This window comes from Serinus canaria, chromosome 26, assembly GCF_022539315.1.
Source record: "Serinus canaria isolate serCan28SL12 chromosome 26, serCan2020, whole genome shotgun sequence".
In the NCBI taxonomy this organism is placed as follows: Eukaryota; Metazoa; Chordata; class Aves; order Passeriformes; family Fringillidae; genus Serinus; species Serinus canaria.
The window spans coordinates 2,514,894-2,535,964 of record NC_066339.1 but is presented as its reverse complement, the minus strand read 5'-3'; the positions used below and the strand labels follow the sequence as shown (position 1 = coordinate 2,535,964).

The 21,071-nt window shown below is 59.1% G+C and overlaps 1 protein-coding gene and 1 long non-coding RNA gene across 2 annotated transcripts; one reads left to right on the top strand and one right to left on the bottom strand.

Annotated features, from left to right (window-relative positions):
• The first annotated feature begins 3,122 nt into the window (after window positions 1–3,122).
• On the top strand, window positions 3,123–4,433 carry LOC108963113 (uncharacterized). The gene is made up of 2 exons (XR_001991829.2): window positions 3,123–3,263; window positions 3,985–4,433. It is a non-coding gene; the product is annotated as an uncharacterized LOC108963113 (long non-coding RNA).
• Window positions 4,434–12,400: 7,967 nt separating this feature from the next.
• FGD2 (FYVE, RhoGEF and PH domain containing 2) lies at window positions 12,401–19,926 on the bottom strand. The gene is made up of 16 exons (XM_018922161.3): window positions 19,689–19,926; window positions 17,592–17,817; window positions 17,417–17,497; window positions 16,961–17,109; window positions 16,422–16,578; window positions 16,166–16,304; window positions 15,595–15,653; window positions 15,104–15,250; window positions 14,699–14,791; window positions 14,324–14,403; window positions 14,217–14,247; window positions 14,035–14,127; window positions 13,786–13,911; window positions 13,450–13,596; window positions 12,970–13,113; window positions 12,401–12,860 (listed from the first exon to the last, which is right to left on the bottom strand). Exons 1-16 carry the CDS (start codon window positions 19,751–19,753, stop codon window positions 12,636–12,638), a joined length of 1,962 nt encoding a protein of 653 aa, XP_018777706.3. The 5' UTR covers window positions 19,754–19,926; the 3' UTR covers window positions 12,401–12,635.
• Between the last annotated feature and the right edge of the window lie 1,145 nt (window positions 19,927–21,071).

The window sequence follows — 21,071 nt, the reverse complement described above, 5'->3', positions numbered from 1 at the left end:
CCCAAACACACCAAAGGGTTTGATTTGAATGGGAGGGGATCAGGGATGCATTTTGCAGCGAGGGAGGGTGTGACTGCAGAGGAAAGATGGGGATGTGGAAGGACCCCAGCGGCTGGATTAGAGCTGGTCCCCACACGCACCTCCGCAGGAGGGCTGCTGGAGCGCGGTGATGCTCCCGCAGGCAGGGATTGGATCGGGATGCTCGATCCCACTGCAGTCCCAGGGGGATGGAGGCATCCAGGGGTGCCTCAGGGTGCTGCCGAGCATCCTCCCTGCACCCCGGAGGAGGGGAGGGCCCCGGCGGGCAGATGGGGCTGCGGGGGTGTCCCCGGGAGCCGGGGGAGGTGCAGATGGCGCGGGGTGGGTCCTGTCACGCTGCCATCAATCAGCTCCGGCTCCTCCGAGCGCGGCAGCGTCTCCGGGGTGTAAATCAGACCTGAACAACGCTGAGGGTTTCTCTGCAAGACCTGGCCTCGCTGCTGGCTTTCACTCCGGTGGCAGCGTCGCGACGGGCAGACCTTGTGTCCCCGCCGGGCCGGCAAAGGGCGCCCGAGGACGTCTGCGAGAGGATGCTGAATGTGCCACCTCCTTCTGTGGGGGAAAACGGCCCAGAGGAGCATGAACAGCTCCTGGCAGCTCCTGGCAGCCTGAACCCCCCCTCAGCCGTGTTTCTCCTGTTTCCCACCCTCCCGTGTCCTGCTGATGGACACCCAGCCAAGCAGGTGTCTCCCCACCCGCCGGGCTCTGCTGGTGTTTGTAGGGGACAATGAGGCACCCACAGATCCTGCACTGCACCCACAGACCCCGCACAGGACCCACAGACTCTGCACAGTGCCCACGGACCCTGCACAGCACCCACTCCCTTCCCAGACCAGGTTTTGTCTGTGCAACACCAGGATTGGCCCCCAAACCACCCGAGGAGAGACTGGGATGGGGACAGGGCCTCTCTGGGGAGCCCCTGGATGTCCAGAGACTGTTTGGTCTCTGCAAGTGGCCTGTCACCTTGTCCCCATCCTGCCTGGGACAGGACAGGGCCTGTGTCTGGGGGGTTTCAATCCCCTCCTCCCCATTTTCTGCAGCATCCTCTGGGTGTGGTGCAGCCCAAGGTAGCACAGCATCCTTCCCACGAGCTTTATTCTCCCTCCCAGTGTTGTAGCTTCCCAGCAAGGCCAGTGCTGCTGAATTGTTTCATCTCTTTCCAAAATTTGCCTCCCTGGGAGCCAGCCCAGCCCTCAAACTGTGCCATGCAGGCACCCCCATGCCTGGTCTGGGTGTTGCTGGCATTGCTGCTTCACCCCGAGGCACCACTCTGCCATCAGGGTTTGCTCTGCAGGGTTTCACTTTCGTGCCCCGGGTTTCTCCCACTGCCCCCAGGCTCCCTCATGTCCATCCAAAGCCGGGGCAGGTTCCCTGCTCCCGACAAAAAGCAGCCGGATCCGATCTGTTCCTTCCCTTCCGCGGGGGGAGAGCGGCTGAGCTCCCTGCCTCGGCTCATGTGAGCATCTTTCATCCCTGCCCCGAACGTGCTCACATTTAAGGAGTGTAATTACTGCGTGGTGACTCAGCCGTTCTGGCAAACACCCGATGGCTCCGGCCCCGTGCACTCCCCTTCCTCCTGCATCTCCCCCCGTCACCCCCGGCCCTGCTCAGGGATGTGGGCTCAGGGCATCCCCAGTAGCAGCTTTTGGGGGGAGCAGGGTGGGGGTGCAGCGCAGAGTGTCCCTTCTGAGACGTTCAAGCCCCGGGGACAGCGACGCTCTGCAAGGGGCTGTGCTCCAGCATCCACCCGGCACATCCCGGGCTGGGGCTGCCAGCGAGTGCCCGGGAGCAGGGGAGGGCTGGGCGGCTGCGATTATTCAATCTGGAGCAACCCTGACCTGCTGACAAAGGCAAAGTTATTTTTGAAAAACAACCACTCAGCAAAATTCGCCTCCGCTGCTCGTCCTGCTGCTGCCCGCCGGGGAGAGATCCGTCCCGGGAAACGCTGCCCTGGGATGCCAGCACCGGGGCAGGAGCGTGGGCTCTGCTCCACACCCTCCAGGCTCCCTCCCCTAGCCTCGCTGGCTTTTTTGGGTGTCGAATCTTCCACAGAGCCACGGGAGCATCACAACCTGCTTCCCAGCATTATTTATAGCCCCACGTGCATGGTGAGCCCGGGGCACCCAAATGCACCCCCGGGGCTCCCCAGAGCATCTCCCTGCTCCTTCCAGCAGCAGCAGAATGGATTCCGAAGGGCCCAGGGACATTTTGATGTCAGGGTGGTGCTCACTGCAGCAATGGCCGCGGTGCAGGGACTGGAGCAGCGTGGCAGGGGAATCACCAGGATTTGCAGGGTGGGAGTGTGGGGTTCCCCCATCCTCACTGCCAGTCTGGGGGTCAGCAGCAGCCTAGGACTCAGCCCGTGCTGGGGGTTTGCCCTTTCCTTGCCAAGGCTGGTTGGCATCAGGGAGAGATGCAGCTAGAGGAGGACTTGGTGTTTGCAAGGGAAGAGCTGGACCTGCTCCTAATTTCCAGGGTGAGAAAATCTCCCCAAGTCACGCTCCAGCTCCAAACAAACGCTCGGCTCCAGGGGCCGCCGATGATTCAGCCGGGTGAGACCTCAGTGCTCCCACCCCCTTGCAGCCGCCCCCTTTCCATCTGAGAAGGCTCAGGGAGGGTTAATTCCCAATTAAGGGGGGATGGCTCCAAGATTGCCTGGCTGTTGCCCAGGGCTGTGATCCCAGCCCCACTCGCCTTCACTTCCCCCGAGGTGGCCGCGCTGCCCGGGAGCCCTCCTTCCCTTTTATTGCCACGAGGTGAATTAATACCCATTTCCTGAAGCTTTTATAGTTTCCTCCCAAATGGCTCTTACATCAGGGGCATATTGGGTTACAGCAAATACCAGCAGCAAGGAACGAGCCCAGGCTTTGCTGTTCCTAAAGCCTCCCGTGCATTTGGGGACCACCAGCCTCCGGTCCCTCTCCTCCCAGCCACTCCCTTCCCCCAGAGCCGGGTGGATGCTCCCAGCAACAAACGACTCCCTTGAGACGTTGGGAAACAGCGAGGACTCTTGCGAACCTTTGCAGGAGGAGCACGGGGCTGGCTGAGCCCTGGGGGTGGGGATTGGGGGGTGGCCCCCGGTTTCGGGCTGGTTTCGGGGTGCCTGCAGTGGCTGCTGAGGCTCCTGTCTCCGTCTCGCTCCGAGCGCACGCACACCTCTTGGGCTGGTTACTGTAGAAACGAAATTAGCACGGGGAGAGAATGCAATCCCAGAGCTAATTAAGGTAATTACAGCTTCACACCAGCTGCTCACGAGGTCCAAGGACCTTCTGTAACTTGTGGAGGGGATCAGGCGCTCCGGGGGACTTTGAATTCCGATTCCCCGGGCCCACGCGGCTTCCGTGGTGGCACTTGTGTCACTCGCCAGTGTGTGACATTGAGCTGGGGGGATGCACGCCGCCAGATGTGCCTCCCAGATGTGCTGGCCCCATTGCAGCAGTGGGTTTCAGGCTGTGACTGGGGCCTGGGGTGTGTTTGAGGTCCCTGGGGAGCTGCTTTGGAGGGGGGTCAGTGCTGGGGGGGTGGCAGGAGGTGCTCCGTGAGCTCAGGGCGTCCTGCTGGAGGTTGCACTTTACAGATGTGTCACTTTGGCTCTTCACCTGGGGACAGACTGAGCTGGCAGGGAGGGAAACCAGAGCTGGCTTGGGGTCCCCCTCCACCCCGTGGGTACTGGTTGGCTGGGGCCAAAGGCTGCAGGATGGGTGCAGGCAGCAGGGAGGTGGCAGCACCCGGAGCTGGTGGGTGTCAGGGGTGTTTGGGTGGGGTGCTGGAAAACAAGACTTCTGCTCCAGGCTTGAATGAGCCCCCTGGAACCAGTTAGACATACTGGGAACGGGCTGAATGACCATGGGGTCTGGCACAGGATCACCCCCAATATCCAGGGCGGCAGGAGCATCCCCAGAGCTCCTCAGCCTCCTTTCAGCTGGCAAAACGTCCCCCCCGCAGCGGTGCCTTCCCAAAACCCATGGATTTGGAGCTGATTTCTGGCACTGGTCGAGACGGGAGCCAGGAGAATGTGGCCAAACGTGTTCGTGCCGAAAGTGCCCGGTGGCCCAGCTGCAGGAGGGGCTGGGACCGCGGGGGCTCCGCTGCCCGGGGACCCGGGGGCTGGCGGGGGCCAGCGCTGGGGACAGAAGCTCCGAGTGCCGCGGTGTGTCAGCAGCAGCGCCGGGAGCGGGCGGTGATTCACCGCTTCCCAGCAGCTGATATTTATTACTCAGCCTCGCTGCGGGGCCGACATGAAATGTGGTACAGGGAGGGGGAACAAACACCGAGCGGAGCGGGGGACGGCAGCGTCGCCCGTGAAACCTGATGGGTTTCCCCATCCTCCCCCTCCCGCTGCTCTCTCCGGCTGGTGGATTTTGATGGAGGAAAATAAAGGCTCACAAAAATCACTCTCTCCCGGCTTGTCCCCGTTTGCCCTGTGCTTTGGCAGCTCTGCCGGGGTGGGCTGGGACGTGGCGGGAATGGGAGCGAGGAGGGAGGGACAGCTGGAAGGGGCTCCCCTGGGAGGCTTGGCCCCAACAGGGTGATGGGACTGAACTGGGACCCTCCTCCTGAATGGGACCCCCCTCCTGCAGCCTATTCTCTGTGGCTTTGGAGAAAGCCAGTCATGATGTAGAACTGCCCGAGGTAAGTGGGCATGAGAACTGCCCAGGTTGGTCCACGGATGAGAGGCAGGGATGGGGTCCCGTGGGATGAAGAGGTGGGGAGAAGGGGGCAGATCTCTGATTGGTCCCCAGAGCTTGTCCTGCACCCTGAGGAGGGTGGTGTGGGGAGAGTGAGGCAGTTTGGGTCTGGGGCTGGATCCTCAGCAGTAGGGTGGATCCACGGGAGTAGGATGGATCCATGGCAGCAGGGTGGATCCACAGGAGTGGGGTGGATCCATGGCAGCAGGGTGGATCCAAGGGAGTAGGAGGGATCCATGGCAGCAGGGTGGATCCTCAGCAGCAGGGTGGATCCTCAGCAGCAGAATGACCCATGGCAGCAGGGTGGATGTGGTGCAAAGCTAAGGAGCCAAAGCAGAACGATGCAGCTGCTGCGAGGGGACAGATCCAGCACAGAGGGATGGGTCGGGTGTGGGCAGCTGGTTGTGCTGCAGGGGATGGAGCTGCTGCAAAGGGACGGGTCTGATGCAGAGGGATGTGACTCAGAGTGACACGAGTGCCAGGCTTTGTGTATCTCCCCCAGCCCTGCTGATCCCCTCTCCCGCCCCGGCATCGCAGGCAAACGGGTCCATCACCTCCCCTCGCCCCCCCCAGCAGAGCCCCACCTGTGCCTCAGTTTCCCTGTACAGCCAAGGGACAGAGGCTGCTCCGTCCCCGTTTCCCTGCGTGCCTCCAGGTGTCCATCCACCCTCCAGCGGCTCGGCGAGGACGAGGGCTCCGACCTCCTCCCGCAGCAGCCGGGAAGGGCCGGTGTGAGCTTCCCCCGGGTTATTTATCATCAGCTCCAAGTGCCGGTGTGCGGCGGCAGCTCCCGGGGATATTTTTAGCCCGCTGCAGGGAATCACGGCGGCGAGGGCTCGGGAGCAGCAGGAGGGAGGCAGAGAGGGAGAGGTGCCGCAGCACGAAACCCTGCCAGCATTCCTGCTCCAGAAACCCTTTCCAGGGAGGATCCCCGCTCCAGTATGGCTGCGGGGTCACGCCCGGGCTTGGCGCCGTCGCATCCCTTCATGGCCTGCTGGGACCCGAGGGACCAGGTCCCTGTGACACCGAACAGCGGGGGCTGCAGCCTGGGCTGGGGCACGCACCGAGGAGCCGAGGGCGGCTGCAGCACAGGAGCTGAGCAGGCTGCTGCTGTCTGCTCGAGACAGGAAGACATTAGAGAGCAGCACTGTCTGCATCCCTAATCGGCCTCGCTCCGCCGCTGCCGCCCGCTCCCCCTCCCAGCGCTGCGCCGGGGGCTGCGGGAAAGCCGGGCCAGGGAGCCCCGGGAAATTCAGGCCAGGGAAAGCCGGGCCAGGGAGCCCCGGGAAAGAAGGGCCAGGGATCCCGGGAAAGCCAGGCTAGGGAGCCCCAGGAAAGCAGGGACGGGCTTTCCTGGGGGAAAAATTTCCCCCGGGAAATCTGGGGCCAGGGACCCTCGGGAAAGCCAGGGTAGGGACCCCTGGGTGCTCTGTCCCTGCAGTGGGTTCTCCTGCCTGCCCTGCCGCCACTGCCAGCCCTGTCCCCGTGAGTGGGTGCTCTGCAGCACCCGTGTGGCACTGCCACACACCCCCATGTGCACGTGTGTGCACACACACACACAAGTGTGCACGTCTGCACACACACACACACGTGCACATGTACACACACACACACACACACATGCACATGTACACACACACACACACACACACATGCACATGTACACACATACAGACACACATGAGTGCATCGCTGGCAGGGAAAGAGCACCCACCCTGAGCTCTGGGCTCACCCACCCAGGCCTTGCTGAGCAGGGAGGGACCCTATGTGCCAGCCCCCCAAAATCCTCTGTTGTTTTATTCTCCTGTGACCCTCTTACCCCCAATGCCAACAACACTCCCCATTCCCCACACCCCAAAGTCCATTACAGCCTACAGCAGCTGCAGAGAACTGGGTGGCTGCTTCCCAGACACCCCAGGATTTGGGCACATGAGGATCTGGGCATGCAGGACGGGGGCTGGGTACACCAGGGTGCAGGGCTGGGCACCCAGAACTAGAGCTGGGCATCCGAGGGTGCAGGGCTCAGCATCTAGGATCAGAGCTGGGCACCCTGGGATGCAGGGCAGGATTCCCAGGACCAGGGACAGACACCCTGGGGACAGGGACAGACAGACATTCACCCCTGGCAGTGCTAGCAGGCCATGGGGCTGATGTGTGAGGCACCGCCCTCCTGTTCCAGGCAGTTTCCCAGTTTATTTTCTCCCCTATTAGATTCCAGCTGGCAGGATGATTCCTATAAATATACATAAGGGCTCATTTCCATGACAGTTTATTCGGGAGCAAATTCCACAGCTGCCTGGCAGACGCTGCTGCAGTGGGTGAGAGTAATGCCTGAAACCAGCCCTGCCTCAGTTTCCCCATCTGCAGCCCAGGCAACAGGGAATGGCTTTCCCCACATTTTTGACAATCCGTTCCTGGAAAACCCAAGGTGTTATTATCAAAGCTATTTATAGCCTGGTAAATGTGTTATTAATATGATTATTTGCTGTGTGGCAATGGGTAATTGCCCTGGGTGGGGACAACACCAGTGTGTGTGTGAGGTGCAGCATGGGGACAGTCTCAGACCCAACCTGCCTCCAGCTGAGGGGGAAACTCACCCCAAAACCCCAGGAGGGCACTGGGATGTGCCTGGTGGGTGATGGGGTCCCAGGGCAGAACTAGGGACTCACCAGGGCAGGTGAGGGGTTTTGTGGCTCTGTGCTCCAGTGCTGGAGTCCAGCTCTTGTTTCGATCATGATGATTAGCTGAGTCACAGCTGGGGTGCTGCTAATTAAATGTATTTCTTAATTAACAAGATCACAGAGAAGGCCTGCCAGCCCGGCTTGGCTTTCAATCACGGCTGACAGAGGCAGCTGTGGCCACGGGGCACGGCGGGCCCGAGGAGTGGCGGGCACCCCAGCCCGGTGCTCAGCGCTGCCCCGTGGCCGGTCTGGGGATGCTCCGCCGCCCTCCTGCTCCACAGGGCCGTTCCCAAAGCGGCAGGAGGGTGAGGATGAGGAGGGCTCCTGCCCGGCATCACCCAGCCCTGGCTGTCCCACTCTGGGGTGCAGTGAGTGTGTCAGGGCTCAGGGCAGGGCCACCCCCTGCTCCTGCCCTGTGATGCAGGGCTGCTTCATCCCTCCCTGCCACCTGAGCCCTGACTGAGCCTGGCTATTAATTAATATTAATAATAACCCCTTGCAGCTGTTATTCGCTGGCCTCAAAGCACAACCTGAAGTAACCCCTGTCCCGATGGGGAAATCTCCACTCCCCACCGGATGGGGAAACTGAGGCACGGGAACTGGGGCGGGAACTGTGCCAGAAGCTTTCCCTGCTCCTCCATAGAGCCTGGAAAATGAGGAAACAAAACCCCAGGGACTGCCCCCAGCCCCACGGCGATGCTTGGGCGGGTGAGCCAGAGTGGGTGGAGAGGGTTTTCCTAGCTGGGGAAAAAAAAAAAAAAAAAGGAGAATAAATAAATAAACAAATAAATAAGCCCATTGTTGCCCCCCATGCCGAGCTCTGCCCCGCGACAAGGGGCTGCCGGCTCCCTGGGAAGTGGGAGGCTGAGCTCCCCGGGGGGACTTCGCGTGTCATCGCCCGCCGGCGGGAATCGGAGCTGGGGCTTCTCCCGCTTTTTGGCAGTCTGGTCATGTCCTGCCGGCAGAGCAGCAGGACTGAGTCACGTTCCAGCGGCAGCAGTGACTCACGGCCACCCCAGCCTCCCGGGGAGCAGCCGGCACATTGCAGAGATTCCTGGATGGAGGAAGGAAAATAAAATTAAATAATAACAACTGCCAGCTCCCCCCCCCACCACCACCTCCGCCCCTTCTTCCTTCCCCCAGCCTCCTGCAACACAGGCGCAAACAGCAAATTCCTGCGGCACCGGGAAACACCTCCCGCCTCGCCAGACGCCGGGATGCACGACCTGCTTCCCAACTGCACGAAATGCCCTTTGCCGGCACCTGCGGGGGCCACCGAGGAGCAGGTGGAAGCTTCCCCCCCCTCAAATGATGCCCCAAGCATGGGGACACCCCCACAGCGAGGTCCTGCCCGTGCACTGCAAAAATGGGGCGCGGCTGGGTGGATCCTGGGATCCCCCTCCGGATCTGAGTTGTTCCCTGAGGGATTTGGGGGGTGAAGAGCAAAGTGGGGTACCCCGGTCCTAAGGTTACACAATCCTGGCTGTGGGGTTTTTTTGGGGGGGGATATCACCAATATTTTCCATCATTTAGCATCATCTCACATCCATGCAGGGGGTGCCCCCAGACCCAGGGGACACAGGGCTCCCCCGTGTCCCCGCAGCCCTGGCACGGCGGGAGCGATGCCCCGGGGCAGGGCTCTGCTGTGGCTGCCTCTGAACTCAATTTATTTATTATTTAAAGCGCTTGGCGGGAGCAGCGGAAGCGCCGGTGGGGTTGAGAGGCTGCAGAGGCTGAGCTGCTGCAGCTCCGGCACCGCGGCGCTGCGGAGAGCTGCCCGAAAATGCCTCAGAGAGGGGGGAGTGCCCCCTGCCCCAGAGCGAGGGGTGTGCCACCCAAATCTCACAGCGAGGGGTGTGCTGCCCAAAATCTAAAAATGAGGGGTGTGCTGCCCCAAGAGCGCCACGGCAAGAGTTGTCCTGTCCTGCAGTGAGGGATGTGCTGTCCCCAAGCAGGGACTCTGTGGGTCACAGCCCCTCCAGGGAACACCCCTGTGGAACTCAACACCTACAAGCACTGTGTGGGGCTGGCCCCTATGGACCCAGAACACTTATAACCAAATCCCAGGGGTTATAGAGCAGAATCTGCTGCCCCAGCAGAGCAGACACCGAAAGATCAGTCCCTAGAGAGCACAGAACCCCATCCCATGTAGTGCAGAGGGATCTGCAATCAGTGAGTGAGGGAACATGCCCAGTGGAACAGTCCCCAAAGAGGGGGATGGCCAAGCATGTAGAGAACCCCTCTAGAGAGACTGTCCCTATGGATCAAGAGCCCAGAGCCCACAGAGCAGCTCCCAGAGCAGCTCTGCAGGCTGGGCCTGTGGGGTTCTACAGCCCCACATGGTTCCATCCCACCCCACACCTGGAGGGGCACCAGCCCATGCCCTGCTGAGCCCCTTCCTGGGGATCAGGCAGAGATTGCACCCACAGAACCCTGCAAGGGGGGACCACGGCTGTGCCCCTGCCACCTCCTCTGCTCACTCGTGCCCCCAAACCTCTCCACGTGCCCTGGAAATGGGGGCCACATGGAAGTGTGCATGACATTCATGGACTGTAGTAAGCTACTTCCAGTGATTGCACTGGTAAATCTGAAGGGTTAATGGCATGCAATTAATAGTAGCATGCTTATTTTGCCGTTTAACATATTGTTCATCTGTCTTTATAGTACAGAGGCATACAAACAGCGCCAGTGGCAGCTCATACTGTCCCTGAATTTAAGAGATCCTCTGGAATTAGAGTCTCTACCTCACAGCAGATAACACACAGCACCAATTGTATGTCTGGTTCCGTATTCAGCAGAGCAATATACCCAGCTGGGCTTTGGGATGAGCATGGACAGTGGAGCCTCTGCAGGGCAGCAGCTCAGGGACACAGGTTCCCCTGGGCCCTGGGCTGGGTGCTCTCTGTGCTGGGTGTCCCAGCCCAGCACAGCCCCTGTGGGTTTCACAGGGTATTTTGGTCAGTGCTTACGGGAAGAGGCGTGGGGGGGCCCGCGGGGGGATGCCAGTAAATGGCCTCTGAGCCTTCCCCATTCTCGAGAATAGGAAACTGTGGCTTCTGCACAGGGGTTTCACTTTCTGTTCTGGAGGCGGGAGGCCAAACTGCCCTGCTTGACCACTGTTGTGGCACTGCCTGGGGATTGAGACAGGACAGGCAGGGAAAATTCATCACTGGATTCTCTGCACCTGTAAAAGTCTTTTTATTTGGGGAATCATGCAAACACCTTAAAGTCTGGTCTCCCACCCTTCTGTTTGGGGATGCTCAGGACAGTGATGCTGTTGCCCTGTCTTTGAGGGTGGCACGATGCCAAAGCCACGCCAGTGGCCTGCCCTGCTGCCCTGCCACTCCCTCCCTCCCTGGGCCACCTCTCCTCTGTGGCAGCCCCCTTCCAAGGCACTCATGGGGGCTGCAGTGGTCCCGAGGGTGCTGGGGGTCAGGAGGGAGGAGAGCAGGAGCTGGTAAAAATAGCCCCAGGTGCCCTCTGCCCCGGGAGCGATTCCTCACTGGGTAAACAGGAAATTTATTCTTAGGTCATTCACGAGCTGAGCTGAGGGCAGCTCCCTGCTCCAGGCTTGTTTTGTTCCTCGCTGACACAGCGGTGACACAGCCGAGGTGGAAGGGCCACCAGCCTTCCAGCCCCGCGGGCTTCCCCTTGCTCACTCTTTCCTCCCCGCAGCACCCTGCGCTCCCCGCCTTTGCCAGGGCTGCTGGGAGGGATTTCCCCTTCCCACGGGGTGACACTGGGAGGTGAGGGCTGTTTTGGGGTGTCTCTCGAAAGCCCTGCTTGTGCTGTTTGCATCTGAGCTCAGATGGCACCCTGAGGGGCAGAGCTCTCACCCTGACATCCAGCTCCTCCTCTCCCCCTTCCTTGACAGGATCTCTTGAGTAGGAGGAGATGAAGCCACCACAGTTTTCCCCTTCCCAGGATGAGTTGAGTAGACTGAGGAAGGACATTGCTCACAGCTTTTCCTGTCTCCCCAAAGCCCCCCAGAGTAGTGACAGCTGTGGTTCATCTTTACCCCCCCCCCCATCCTTTCCCCAGGTGTTGTTCCCATTTGCAGGACCCTGCTCCACCTCCCTTCCCAGTCTGCAAGGATCTGTTCAGCCTGTGACACCCCTGGGCTTTGCCCAAGGCTGCTCTGCTGGAGCTGCTGCATGGTCCAGGCAGCAGCTGCCAGGGATTGTGGCTCCTCCAGCTCTGGGCATGAGGCCCCTGGCAGGGTCAGAAGTGGCAATTTCTGCCTGGGCAACATTTTTGGGGAGCTAAAGAGGACACAGAGAGAAAGATGTGGGGCTGCAGCCTAAAGCACTGACTGAAATGAACAGGGCTGCTTGTTATGCTGATGGTGGAGAGGGGGATCCTCCATGTTTCCCAGCATCACCTGTGTGGATGTGACCTTGTCCCAGAGTGTTTTCCCCCCGGAAATGTAACTGAGGGAGGTACAAAGGTGGAAGGTGCCTGTGGGCAGGAGAGTGCAGGGAAAGTCTGGGATGGGCAGGAGTGTGGGCTGGCCCAGTGAAGCAGGTGAGGGCTGTCTGTGATTAAGGGGTACCCCCACACCACGGGACTGCAGTATGAGCCCAGGAGTGGTGACAAACTGGAAAAGGGACATCCTGAATCCAGCACTGCTGTCCCTGGGCTGTGAGGCTGAGCTACAAGCTGGATCCCTGATATATTTGTGACATATACGACAACGTGGAGCCACGAGGACAATCCCACGGGTCTCTCTGTAAACCAGACGCCCAAAGAAGGCTGCACGGAGCGCAGACAGGGGCGGCAGGAGAGATTTATCTGAGCAGTCCCAGCCCCACGGGCTCCCCCGGCGCGGGCATCCCCGCCCGGCTGCGGAAGGACGGGGCGGTGCTGCCCTCGCGTGGCCGCCGGCGGCACCGCACCGAGCCCGGGCCGGGGGCTGCGGGGAGCGGGCTTCCCTAAATCCCCCACTCCCCCAAATCCCCGCTCCCGCAATCCCCCACTCCCCCAAATCCCCGCTCCCCCAAATCCCCGCTCCCCCAAATCCCCCGCTCCCGCTGCTCCCAGAGGCTCTGTCCAGCGCGGGGGGCGAGCAGGGAGCGAAAGGGGATCCAGCTTGTCCGTGTGCTGGCAAATGTGTTCCGATCTTGCCCCTGTTGCGATGAAAACCAGAATGCAGCGATGTCGGGGGTCTCCCCAAAGCCAGCAGTGGAGAGCTGTGACCCCTCCAGGCAGCGCAGGGGTGGGAATGGCCTTATTCTGCTTCATCTGCATCCTCCTCCTCCTCCTCCGGGTGTGTGATCCCCGCAGCAGAGCGCGCCATGGCCTTCATCCAGCGTTGTTTCAGCTCCTCAGTGTCGGCCACGAAGGTGAACACCTGCCGGGACTGCACCAGCTGGAAGAGGTGCCGGGACTCGCTCTGGGGCATGTCCCGCACCTGATAGCCCAGCAGGGGGATGGAGGTGTGGGCTCGGACATCCTGCCAAGAAGAGAGACAGTGGTGGGAGCCAGGGGATGGGCACAGCAGGATGGGATGTCCCTTGGGCACAGCAGGATGCCCCTGGGGGTGCATTCGAGCCAGGCCTCACCTGGGGGGCTGCATAGATGTAGAGCACGAGGGGATCATCCTGTGGGATCACGAACCAGCCCCGCGTGCCCCCCTTGCCGTTCTTGTCCAGCAGCTGCAGGGAACTGCAGAGCAAACTCCTGCTTGATACCTCTGCAGCTCCTTTCTGCCAAAATAACCAACAAATCCCTCAATACCCACTGCAGATGGTAGAAAGGGCACTGAGCTGAGAGAATTTCCTGGGGAATTCCCTGCCCACACCAGGAAACCCCCGAAGCAGGGGCAGGTGAGGGGCTGTCCTGGCTGTGACGGTGCTGCTAAAGGGAGCCCTGGCTGCTTGGTCCCAAGGCTTGGAGAGCACAAGGGAGGGAGATCTACACACACACCTTCTGACTGCTCTAGGAGTGACTCCCACCCCTCCCAGCAGAGCCAGGCTGGGACAGCAAAGCTGGAGACCAGGCTGGGTGGCAGTGCTCAGATGGCAGAGGGGGGTGGAGCTCACCTCCAGGATGCCTTTGTGCTTCCCCTCGCGGTCCTCGAGCACCGTGTGACCGGTCAGGAAGATGAAGCACTCTTGGCAGACGCGGTTGGGGCGGTTCCCATCGTACTGCAACTCGGCCTTGTAGTCAGAGCAGCGAGCACACACCACCTGCAGCCACCAGACAGGGACACTGGTGACACTGGGGCAGGGCTAGGGGACCCAGCGACAGCTCCAGGAGGAGCAGAGGGGCAGAAGCAGCCCCAAGCCTAGGAAAGGAGTACAAGGTGTAGGAGAGGTGTGGCCCAGCAGCCACCTGAGCAGGCCAGGAGGGAGGGAGGGAGGGATGGGGGCACTCACATATCCACAGGCTCGGCAGTGGTGCCTCCGGCGGGTGATGGCATTGAAGGGCTCCCTGCAGCGCATGCACATGGTCACCAGGTTGTCCCTCACCCACTGTGGGGCTCGGCGGCCCAGCTCCTCTGTCTGGGGGTGGGAGACCATAGTCTGGGTGTCCTCAGCCTGCCCCCAGGTCAGTTTAGCTTGGGAAACTGAGGCACAGCACGGTGTGTTCTCCCAGGTGGGGCACAGGGAGAGCAGGAGGGTTACCTTCAGTGCAGGGGTGTCTGTCTCCAGGCCATGGACTGCTGTCTTAAAGGTCTCACTCCTCTTCTCCTTCCTGTCAATGGCATCTTGGAAGGCCTAGAGGGGAAGGCAGGGCTGGAGGGGCACTGGGGGTGCCCTGACCCAGTGGGAGAGGCTGTGCCCCCTCTCCCAGCACTCAGTGGTACCTTGAGCCAGTCATTCATCTCCTCCTCAGACCTGGGTACAAAAAGGACCTGGATGAGCTGTTGTCCCTCCTCCCTGAGGGTCTACATGATGTCACCCTTCCCCTTACCTGGCCTGGAGCTCCAGCGTCCGCTGCTTTCCCGACACCAGGAAGGTGTGAGGGAACTCAGCGTCCTTCAGCTCCCGCACCTGTGGGAGACCAGAGGAAGGATGTGGAGCTGAACCCACTTCCAGCAGCCCTGGACCTTTCTCCCTGACGTGGGGCACAGGGATGCCCCTCTGGCACAAGCCCTTCAGCCCCTCAGATCCCACAGGCACAAGATTTCACCAGCATTTCCCAGGATCAGAGTATTAACCCCACTCACAAAGCCCCCCCTGGCTCCAGCTCCTCCCTCCCTCCCGAGGCAGCAGCCACACCCCAGAGCAGAGGCTTTTGGAGCAGGCAGGAGCTGGGGGAAGCACAAAGACAAGGTGTCTGTCTGACCTTCATGCCCCCCACATCCATGCGGAGGTGGACCTGGAACTCGGCGCCCACCTGGATGACCTTGGGCACGCAGTAGAGCAGCATGTTGTTGAACTGGGAGGGGAGAAGAGGGTGGGTTGGAGCCCAGCACTGCCTGCTCTGAGCTGTGGGCTTCCCTGGGGTCTAGGGTCCTTCACTCCCTAAAGCTGAGCTGGTCCTTGGGAAGAATCCCACCTAAAACTTGTTTGTTTCTGCCACCCTGCAAAGGTGAAACATCTCCCAGGGCTGCCACGCCCAGGGATCAGCAGATTCCCAACCGTGCCCTGCACAGGGTGCCCTGCACTGAGCGGGGTCAAACCCCCCTGTGCTGCCCCTCTCCCCACTCCCATCTCATCTGCTCCCTGCCCCAGGCACCCCAGCTCCCACCAGGAACAGATACTTCTCCGATGTGCTGTTGTTGCGGGTGGAGATTTTTTGGATTGGCCCCTCCTTGATCAGCTCATTGGAGGGATCCACGATGTCATCCTCGAGGCCCAGCCTCTGATAGACCACCCAGAGGTTCTGCAGCCGTTCCTGGGGGAGGCACAGGGGGCCACAGTTCTTGTGGGGGGCTGAGCAGCCACAACCCTGTCACTGCTGGGTCCCCTCCATGCCCACCTCCCAGCCTGTTGTTGAGTACTGGGAGAGGTAGCACAGTTCTTCCAGCCCAGACTGATCTTTGGGAGCAGCTCCCAGCCTTGACCAGCTGGTCACACCCCAGCTGATGCTACAGATGTGCCTTCCCCAGGCTTGGGGTGGTGAGGTTGGGCATTAAGAGCAGGGTTTAAGCTCCACAGCTGAACGCATGGGGCTCTTGTGCCCTTCAGGGGGACTGTGCAGTGAGCTGTAAAGCATTTCCAGCTGGGACAGGGCCTCACCATCTCGGCAATAGCTGCATTGGAGTGCTTGGCCACCATAAAAATCATCTCCAGGGCCTCTGCAATGAGAAGAGACAGGAGGTGAAACACCTGCTCTGGAGCTGTGGGAGGAAGATTCTGGCTCTGTCCCTCATGGATGCACATGAGTAGCAGCTGCTGCCCTCCCATGAACACAACCAAAGTGGTCCTGAAATGCTGTGCAGGAGTCTGGGTACAACTGGACTGCACATGGAGGGACAGACAGCCCACTCCTGTATCCCTCCATCCCAGCAGGACTGGGAACTGTGTTATCCACAGGGGTCTGAAAGCTCCTCCAGCTGCTACAGGTCTCCTTAGGGGATACCTTGGACATCTGACACACCACCCTTCCCCTCCCCAGCCCCTGAAAAGGAAGATTAATCCCTCTCCCTGCTAGAAAAGGATCAGACTGAGAGACCACCCAGAGGTTCAAAGGCACAGGGCAGCTGGTGAGCGAATCCAGGTTTTCTGATGCCCATGTACAACACCAGGGGTTGTTCTTTCCCTACAAACCCACCCTGCCCTCCCCACCGCGGAGAGGCAGAGCCCTTACTCTCGGCATCGCCCCTGTCGGGGGATTGGGGCGGGAGTTTCCGGACGTAATCCTTCAGGAGGAGCTCGTAGCGCGGGATCCTCTGCACAGGCTCCAGCATGTGGTGCTGCAGCGTCAGGTTAGCACAGACCTTCCTCTTCTGGGCAGGGACAGCAGGAGAGAGCAACAGTGACCAAGGCAGCTCCCACCCTCTGTTGTTTTCCCATTCCCTGGAGATTTTGAGAGCTCTGCTGCAATTCCCCCGCCCTGCCCTTACCTGGATGTCAGCAATGAGCTCCTGGAAGGGAGGTGATTTCTCTGACCAGGCAGTGATAAGCTCCACGGCCTTGTCGAAGTTCTTCACATACTCCCCATACATCTTGAGGAAGGGTGCAAGCTTCTGGATGACATCCCCAATGCGGGGGTTGTGGTTCCTGCAGGAGGGAACCACAGACCAGCAGCTTCCTCAGGACAGACAGACAGTGAGGGATGAACTGAAGGACCACAGTGGAGGACTGAGGCTTTCCCTGCTGCAGGCTGCTATATCCCCACACTGTTTCCTGCTCTCCAGAACAGGAATGTCCCCACCTTGCAGCCAGCCTGGGCTGTTCACACCCAGGCACACCCTCAAACCACCTGAGATGTCACTCAACTTTCCCTGCTCTGATCTGAGCATTTAAAGGAAGAGTTTTCCAGCAAAAGACACTTGGAGCAAAACAGGTTGAGCTGTGGTCCTGGTGGGAGCCTGAACTCAGTGCTGCTCCCCCATTGTGGCCAAGCCCCCCAGGTGTGCTGCTCTCCCCTCCTGCAGCTCACCAGTCCTCCATGCGCTTCTGCAGCTCTGGCAGGAAGAACTCAGCGTGGAACTGGTAGATGGAGGAGATGTTGGAAAAGATCATTTTCACCACCTCCTCTGGGACTGTCTTCCCAGTTTTGGCTTCTTTCATCAGCTCTGTATAGAATATCTGGAAGAAAGAAGGGTGAACAAAAAGGGCCAGGGAGATGCTTGAGGATCCCATTCCCTCTCTGAGACTGGCACATCACCCAGTGAAAGGCCTGACTGGGCAGGAGGAAAACCCCAAACTCCAAGAGGAGAGGGGGATGGAAGGCTTTGCTGGGACAAGGCTGCTTCCCACAGGTGTGGGGTGTAGAAAAGGCAAAGGCCCCACCCAATCTCTGGCTGTAAATACCAGCAGCCCACATGTTTCCCATTTTTACAGCTTCAATCCCTCCAAAACCCCCTTGCACTGGTCCCTCCACTCCCCAGTTCACCTGGTCAAGGAGGTGGAGGCGGCTGACATAAGCCTGCTCTGTCTCCAGCAGCTCCAGGGCGATTTTCTTTTCCTCTGGTTCCTGCATGGGGAGCAGGGCTCAGTCTCATGGGCAGAGATGAGACCCTGAGCCAGCCCTGCCTGAGCATGGGCACCCACCAGCCTCTGGAGCTCACCTGGCTGCCAGGCTCCAGGCCTGGGCCCTGTGGCCTCCTCCAGTTGTCCTCACGGATTTTGCATCGCAGAGAACGGAGGCATTTGAAGCTGAGTCCACGCTGACCTTGCTGATCCTCCTCTTCCTCTTTTCTGGTCAGGGAGTGGCTCTGGCTGGCAGGGAATGCTGGAAGCTGCTGGGGCTGCCTGCCTGCCTGCTTGTCCCTCTGGGCAGATGTGCTGTCCCTGCTACAAAGGGATGTGATCAGCTCAGCCATTCCCCCAGCACAGCCTCCAGGCCCAGCTCAAAGCCACCAAAAGGGACAAGAGCAGCAGCCGCCCAGTGCTGACACTGCTCTGCTCCACTTCAGCCCTGCAATACAAATCTTCAGCATCCTCCACGGGGTCAAGATCCAGCTTCTCTTTTCCCAGAGCTCCTTGCTGCTGTGCCCAGTCCCTCTCCTGCTGTAGAAAAGCAGGATCCTGCTGTTTATCCCGCCCACAGCTCTGGATTTCTGCCTGCTGCCACCACGGAGAAAAGCAAGGAGAAGCCCAATAGCCAAGAGTTTTGAGCCAAGAGCAGCCATGTGTGGGTGGTTTTGCAGACAGGTTGTTTTTGGTGGTATTCTCTCTTCCTTTTTCTGGCAAAGACAAAGAAAGCAGGTCCAGAGTGGGCATGAGGGAGAAGCCAGGCCATGAAGGTGACAGCAAGTGACATGTCTGTCATCCAAGAGCTGGTCACTGCAGGAAACTGCTCTGGGCAGAAACTGGAAAGACATCCACTGTTGGCCTGCAGACAGGAGTGGGATGGATGGGATGGGAAAGACATAAAGAATTTGGACATCAAACTGCAAAGCTGAGGATAGGAAGTGGCTTGAGGGGCAGAGACTCATCTGAAGAGGATGCCAGCTCCATCCCATACTCAGGATGTGTGTGAGCTTGGGAGTGCATCCACAGCCATGCACAAACCCCCTCCTGTCCAGGGGGGCTGGCAGAAGCCTTCAGAGACAAAGAGGCTTTTTCCATCTCTCCTGGTGCCTCCCAAACCTGTGTCAGCCATGGCTGAGTCCCAACAGGGAACTTCTCTCTTTCTATTTATGCTGACTTAGGCCAAACCATTGTCTGCTCCAAAAGGCTCTGCTCATTCCCAGGTCCCCCAGCTTCCTCTGAAAGTCTCAAGTTACTTTTATTTCCTCTAAATCAAACTCTCACTCCAGGGCAAACAACAAACACACTGCAGCAGTGACATGGGGGCAGATCAAACACTGCAGTGGTTCCAACACAACATCACTGGGGGATGCTGGGGACAACCACAAAGCCTGGGGAAAGCACACAGCAGAGATGCAGGAGTTCCTGGAATGAAAGGAAATCTCATGCCTGAGCGTCTTCAGGACTTGCTGCAAAACTCAACTGCCCAACCACCCAGCCCCTCCAAGGCTCACTGAGAGCATCCCATGGGCACAAGGAATGGCAGGATTCCATATCTTGATCCATCAAACAGAGAAAGTGAGAAAAAACTCACCTGAAGCCTCAGAATTACTCAGATCCCCTCGCTCAGACCCCAGCACATGCTGTCTGAAGGTCCCAGCTCACATTCCAAAGGAAGGAGCTTCCAAACTTCCAAAGGAAAGAGGCTGTTTTATGAAAGGAACTCTCTCTCTCCCTTACCATAATGCTTTCTGTTTTCTTTCCTAGGAGCCACATCTCTGCAAACAACTGGACAGTCTGAGGCTGGGACCCTCCCAGACACCCAGGCAGTTAATTCCCAGTGACAACCCCTGCCTACATATTTCCAAACCACAATTCCTTTCCCCAGCAGCAGCAGCAGGATGCAGCAGCCAGGCTGAGTGTGAAGATGCTGGCTTTGGGGGAATGGGCTGCCACAGCCTAACCCTGAGCCAGGCAGAACCACTCACAGTCCACTGAGGTTTTCAGATTCTGTTCATGACCCGCAGCAGGAGGAAGACACTGAAGCAGACCTCAGTGGTGAAGAATTGCAAATCACCTTGTAAGCTTCTCCACAGGCTCCAAACCACCTCCACAGTGGGTTTCTTCCTTCCTAAACCCACTCCACGTGGAGCCCTAACACACCCTGAGCACCCAGAGCCCTCCTGCCTTACCAGTGCTCTTCAAATGCAGCCACCAGCTTCACCACACTCGGCTGATTATCTGCCTTTCCCTCCATGGCACGGGCTGGGAGCGGCTCCTGGGTGTCCAGGAGCTGCAGGGGCAGCTGCTGAGAACTGCAGCTCCTTCCTCTCTCCCCCTCTCTGCTCTGAAATGTTTCTGGCTGCAGCTTGGGAACGAGGATTTGCACAAGGCAAAGCCCACCCGCTGCCCTCTCTGCGGCAGCAGAGCTTGTCACTGGGTTGGCCTCAAAAGGGAAGGGAAAGAGGAACCACAGCACTTTGTGGGTAGGAGAAATGCTGAGAAAACACTGGGAATTGCTTCGGTTTGGGAGGGACCCCAGTGGTGGCACAGCCAAGGGCAGAGCAGCAGCAGGGATAGCACAGGGCAGGTGTGACCTGGGACACCTCCAGGCTGTGCAGCACAGGTGGGGTGGGCTGTGTCCTCACGGGACTCTAGCTAGTCACAGTGACCCCAAGATGTGTTAGAAAGTCTCTTTTCCCAGCCTGGGGATTGAAGAAGGAGTCAGAGCTCTTCTGTTTTCGGTCTCAAGGTTGTTTATTGTTTCTTATCTATAAAATTCTTTCTCCTGTCCAGCCGAGGTCTGCTCAGTAAGACAGTCAGAGGCACTCTGCCTGCCCCGAGGGTGGTGTTATCTTTTTATACTAAAATCTACCTGTACTTTATTTACAATTACTTCCCAATACCTATCACCTGTGTTAGACAGTGAGCTTCTACTCTAAACCAATCTAAAAGTGCCAACATCACCCAGAAGATGGAGGCCAAGAAGAAGAAGGAGAAAGGCTGGACGTGCTCAGGTTCCTCCATCTTGCCCCCTGAACCCCCATGCTAAAAACCCCAAGAAATCTATTTTTCACCCTGTGATAAATTCACTATCATTCTACTTAAACTTTCGTGGCTTGTAATTAAGGCTTGTAAATAAGGTTGGTAATTGTTTTCTCCAAGGGCTAAATCAAAGGCACAGGGGTCTTGGGCTCTGTGCCAAGGTCTCTGAGCCCCCTGGGAAGGGGCTCGAGCCCTCCAGGGCAGCCAGAGGAATTTCCTGGGTTCCGACAGTGTCCCACCAGATTGGGAGTCGGGACAGTCTGGATGGCAGGAGGGACCAGGAGTGGGCTGGCAGGACCCTGGTGCCCAGCTAGGGCTGGTGTGTCTGTCCCAAACACCAACAGCTGCACGGCTCTGGGGCCAGCCAAGGACTGCTGGTAACAACAAAAAAGGATTGTTGGTGATAACCGTGAGGAAGAACAAGACACGGCTGGAGAAGGGGCCACGTGGAGGTGGGGCAACACTTGTCCAGAAAGCTCTGAGCCAGTACACTGTCCACAGCAAGTGAGAAACCCATGCCAGAGCTTGTG

Bases quoted from the DNA above. Each gene is read 5' to 3' on its own strand.
- FGD2 (XM_018922161.3), bottom strand. From the start codon at position 19,753: ATGGAGGGAAAGGCAGATAATCAGCCGAGTGTGGTGAAGCTGGTGGCT. The intron at 16,579-16,960 runs GTGAGCTGCAGG...TCCCTCCTGCAG, and splicing joins CAGAAGCGCATGGAGGACTG to GAACCACAACCCCCGCATTG. The intron at 14,792-15,103 runs GTGGGAGCTGGG...CTCCCCTCCCAG, and splicing joins CGGAGAAGTATCTGTTCCTG to TTCAACAACATGCTGCTCTA.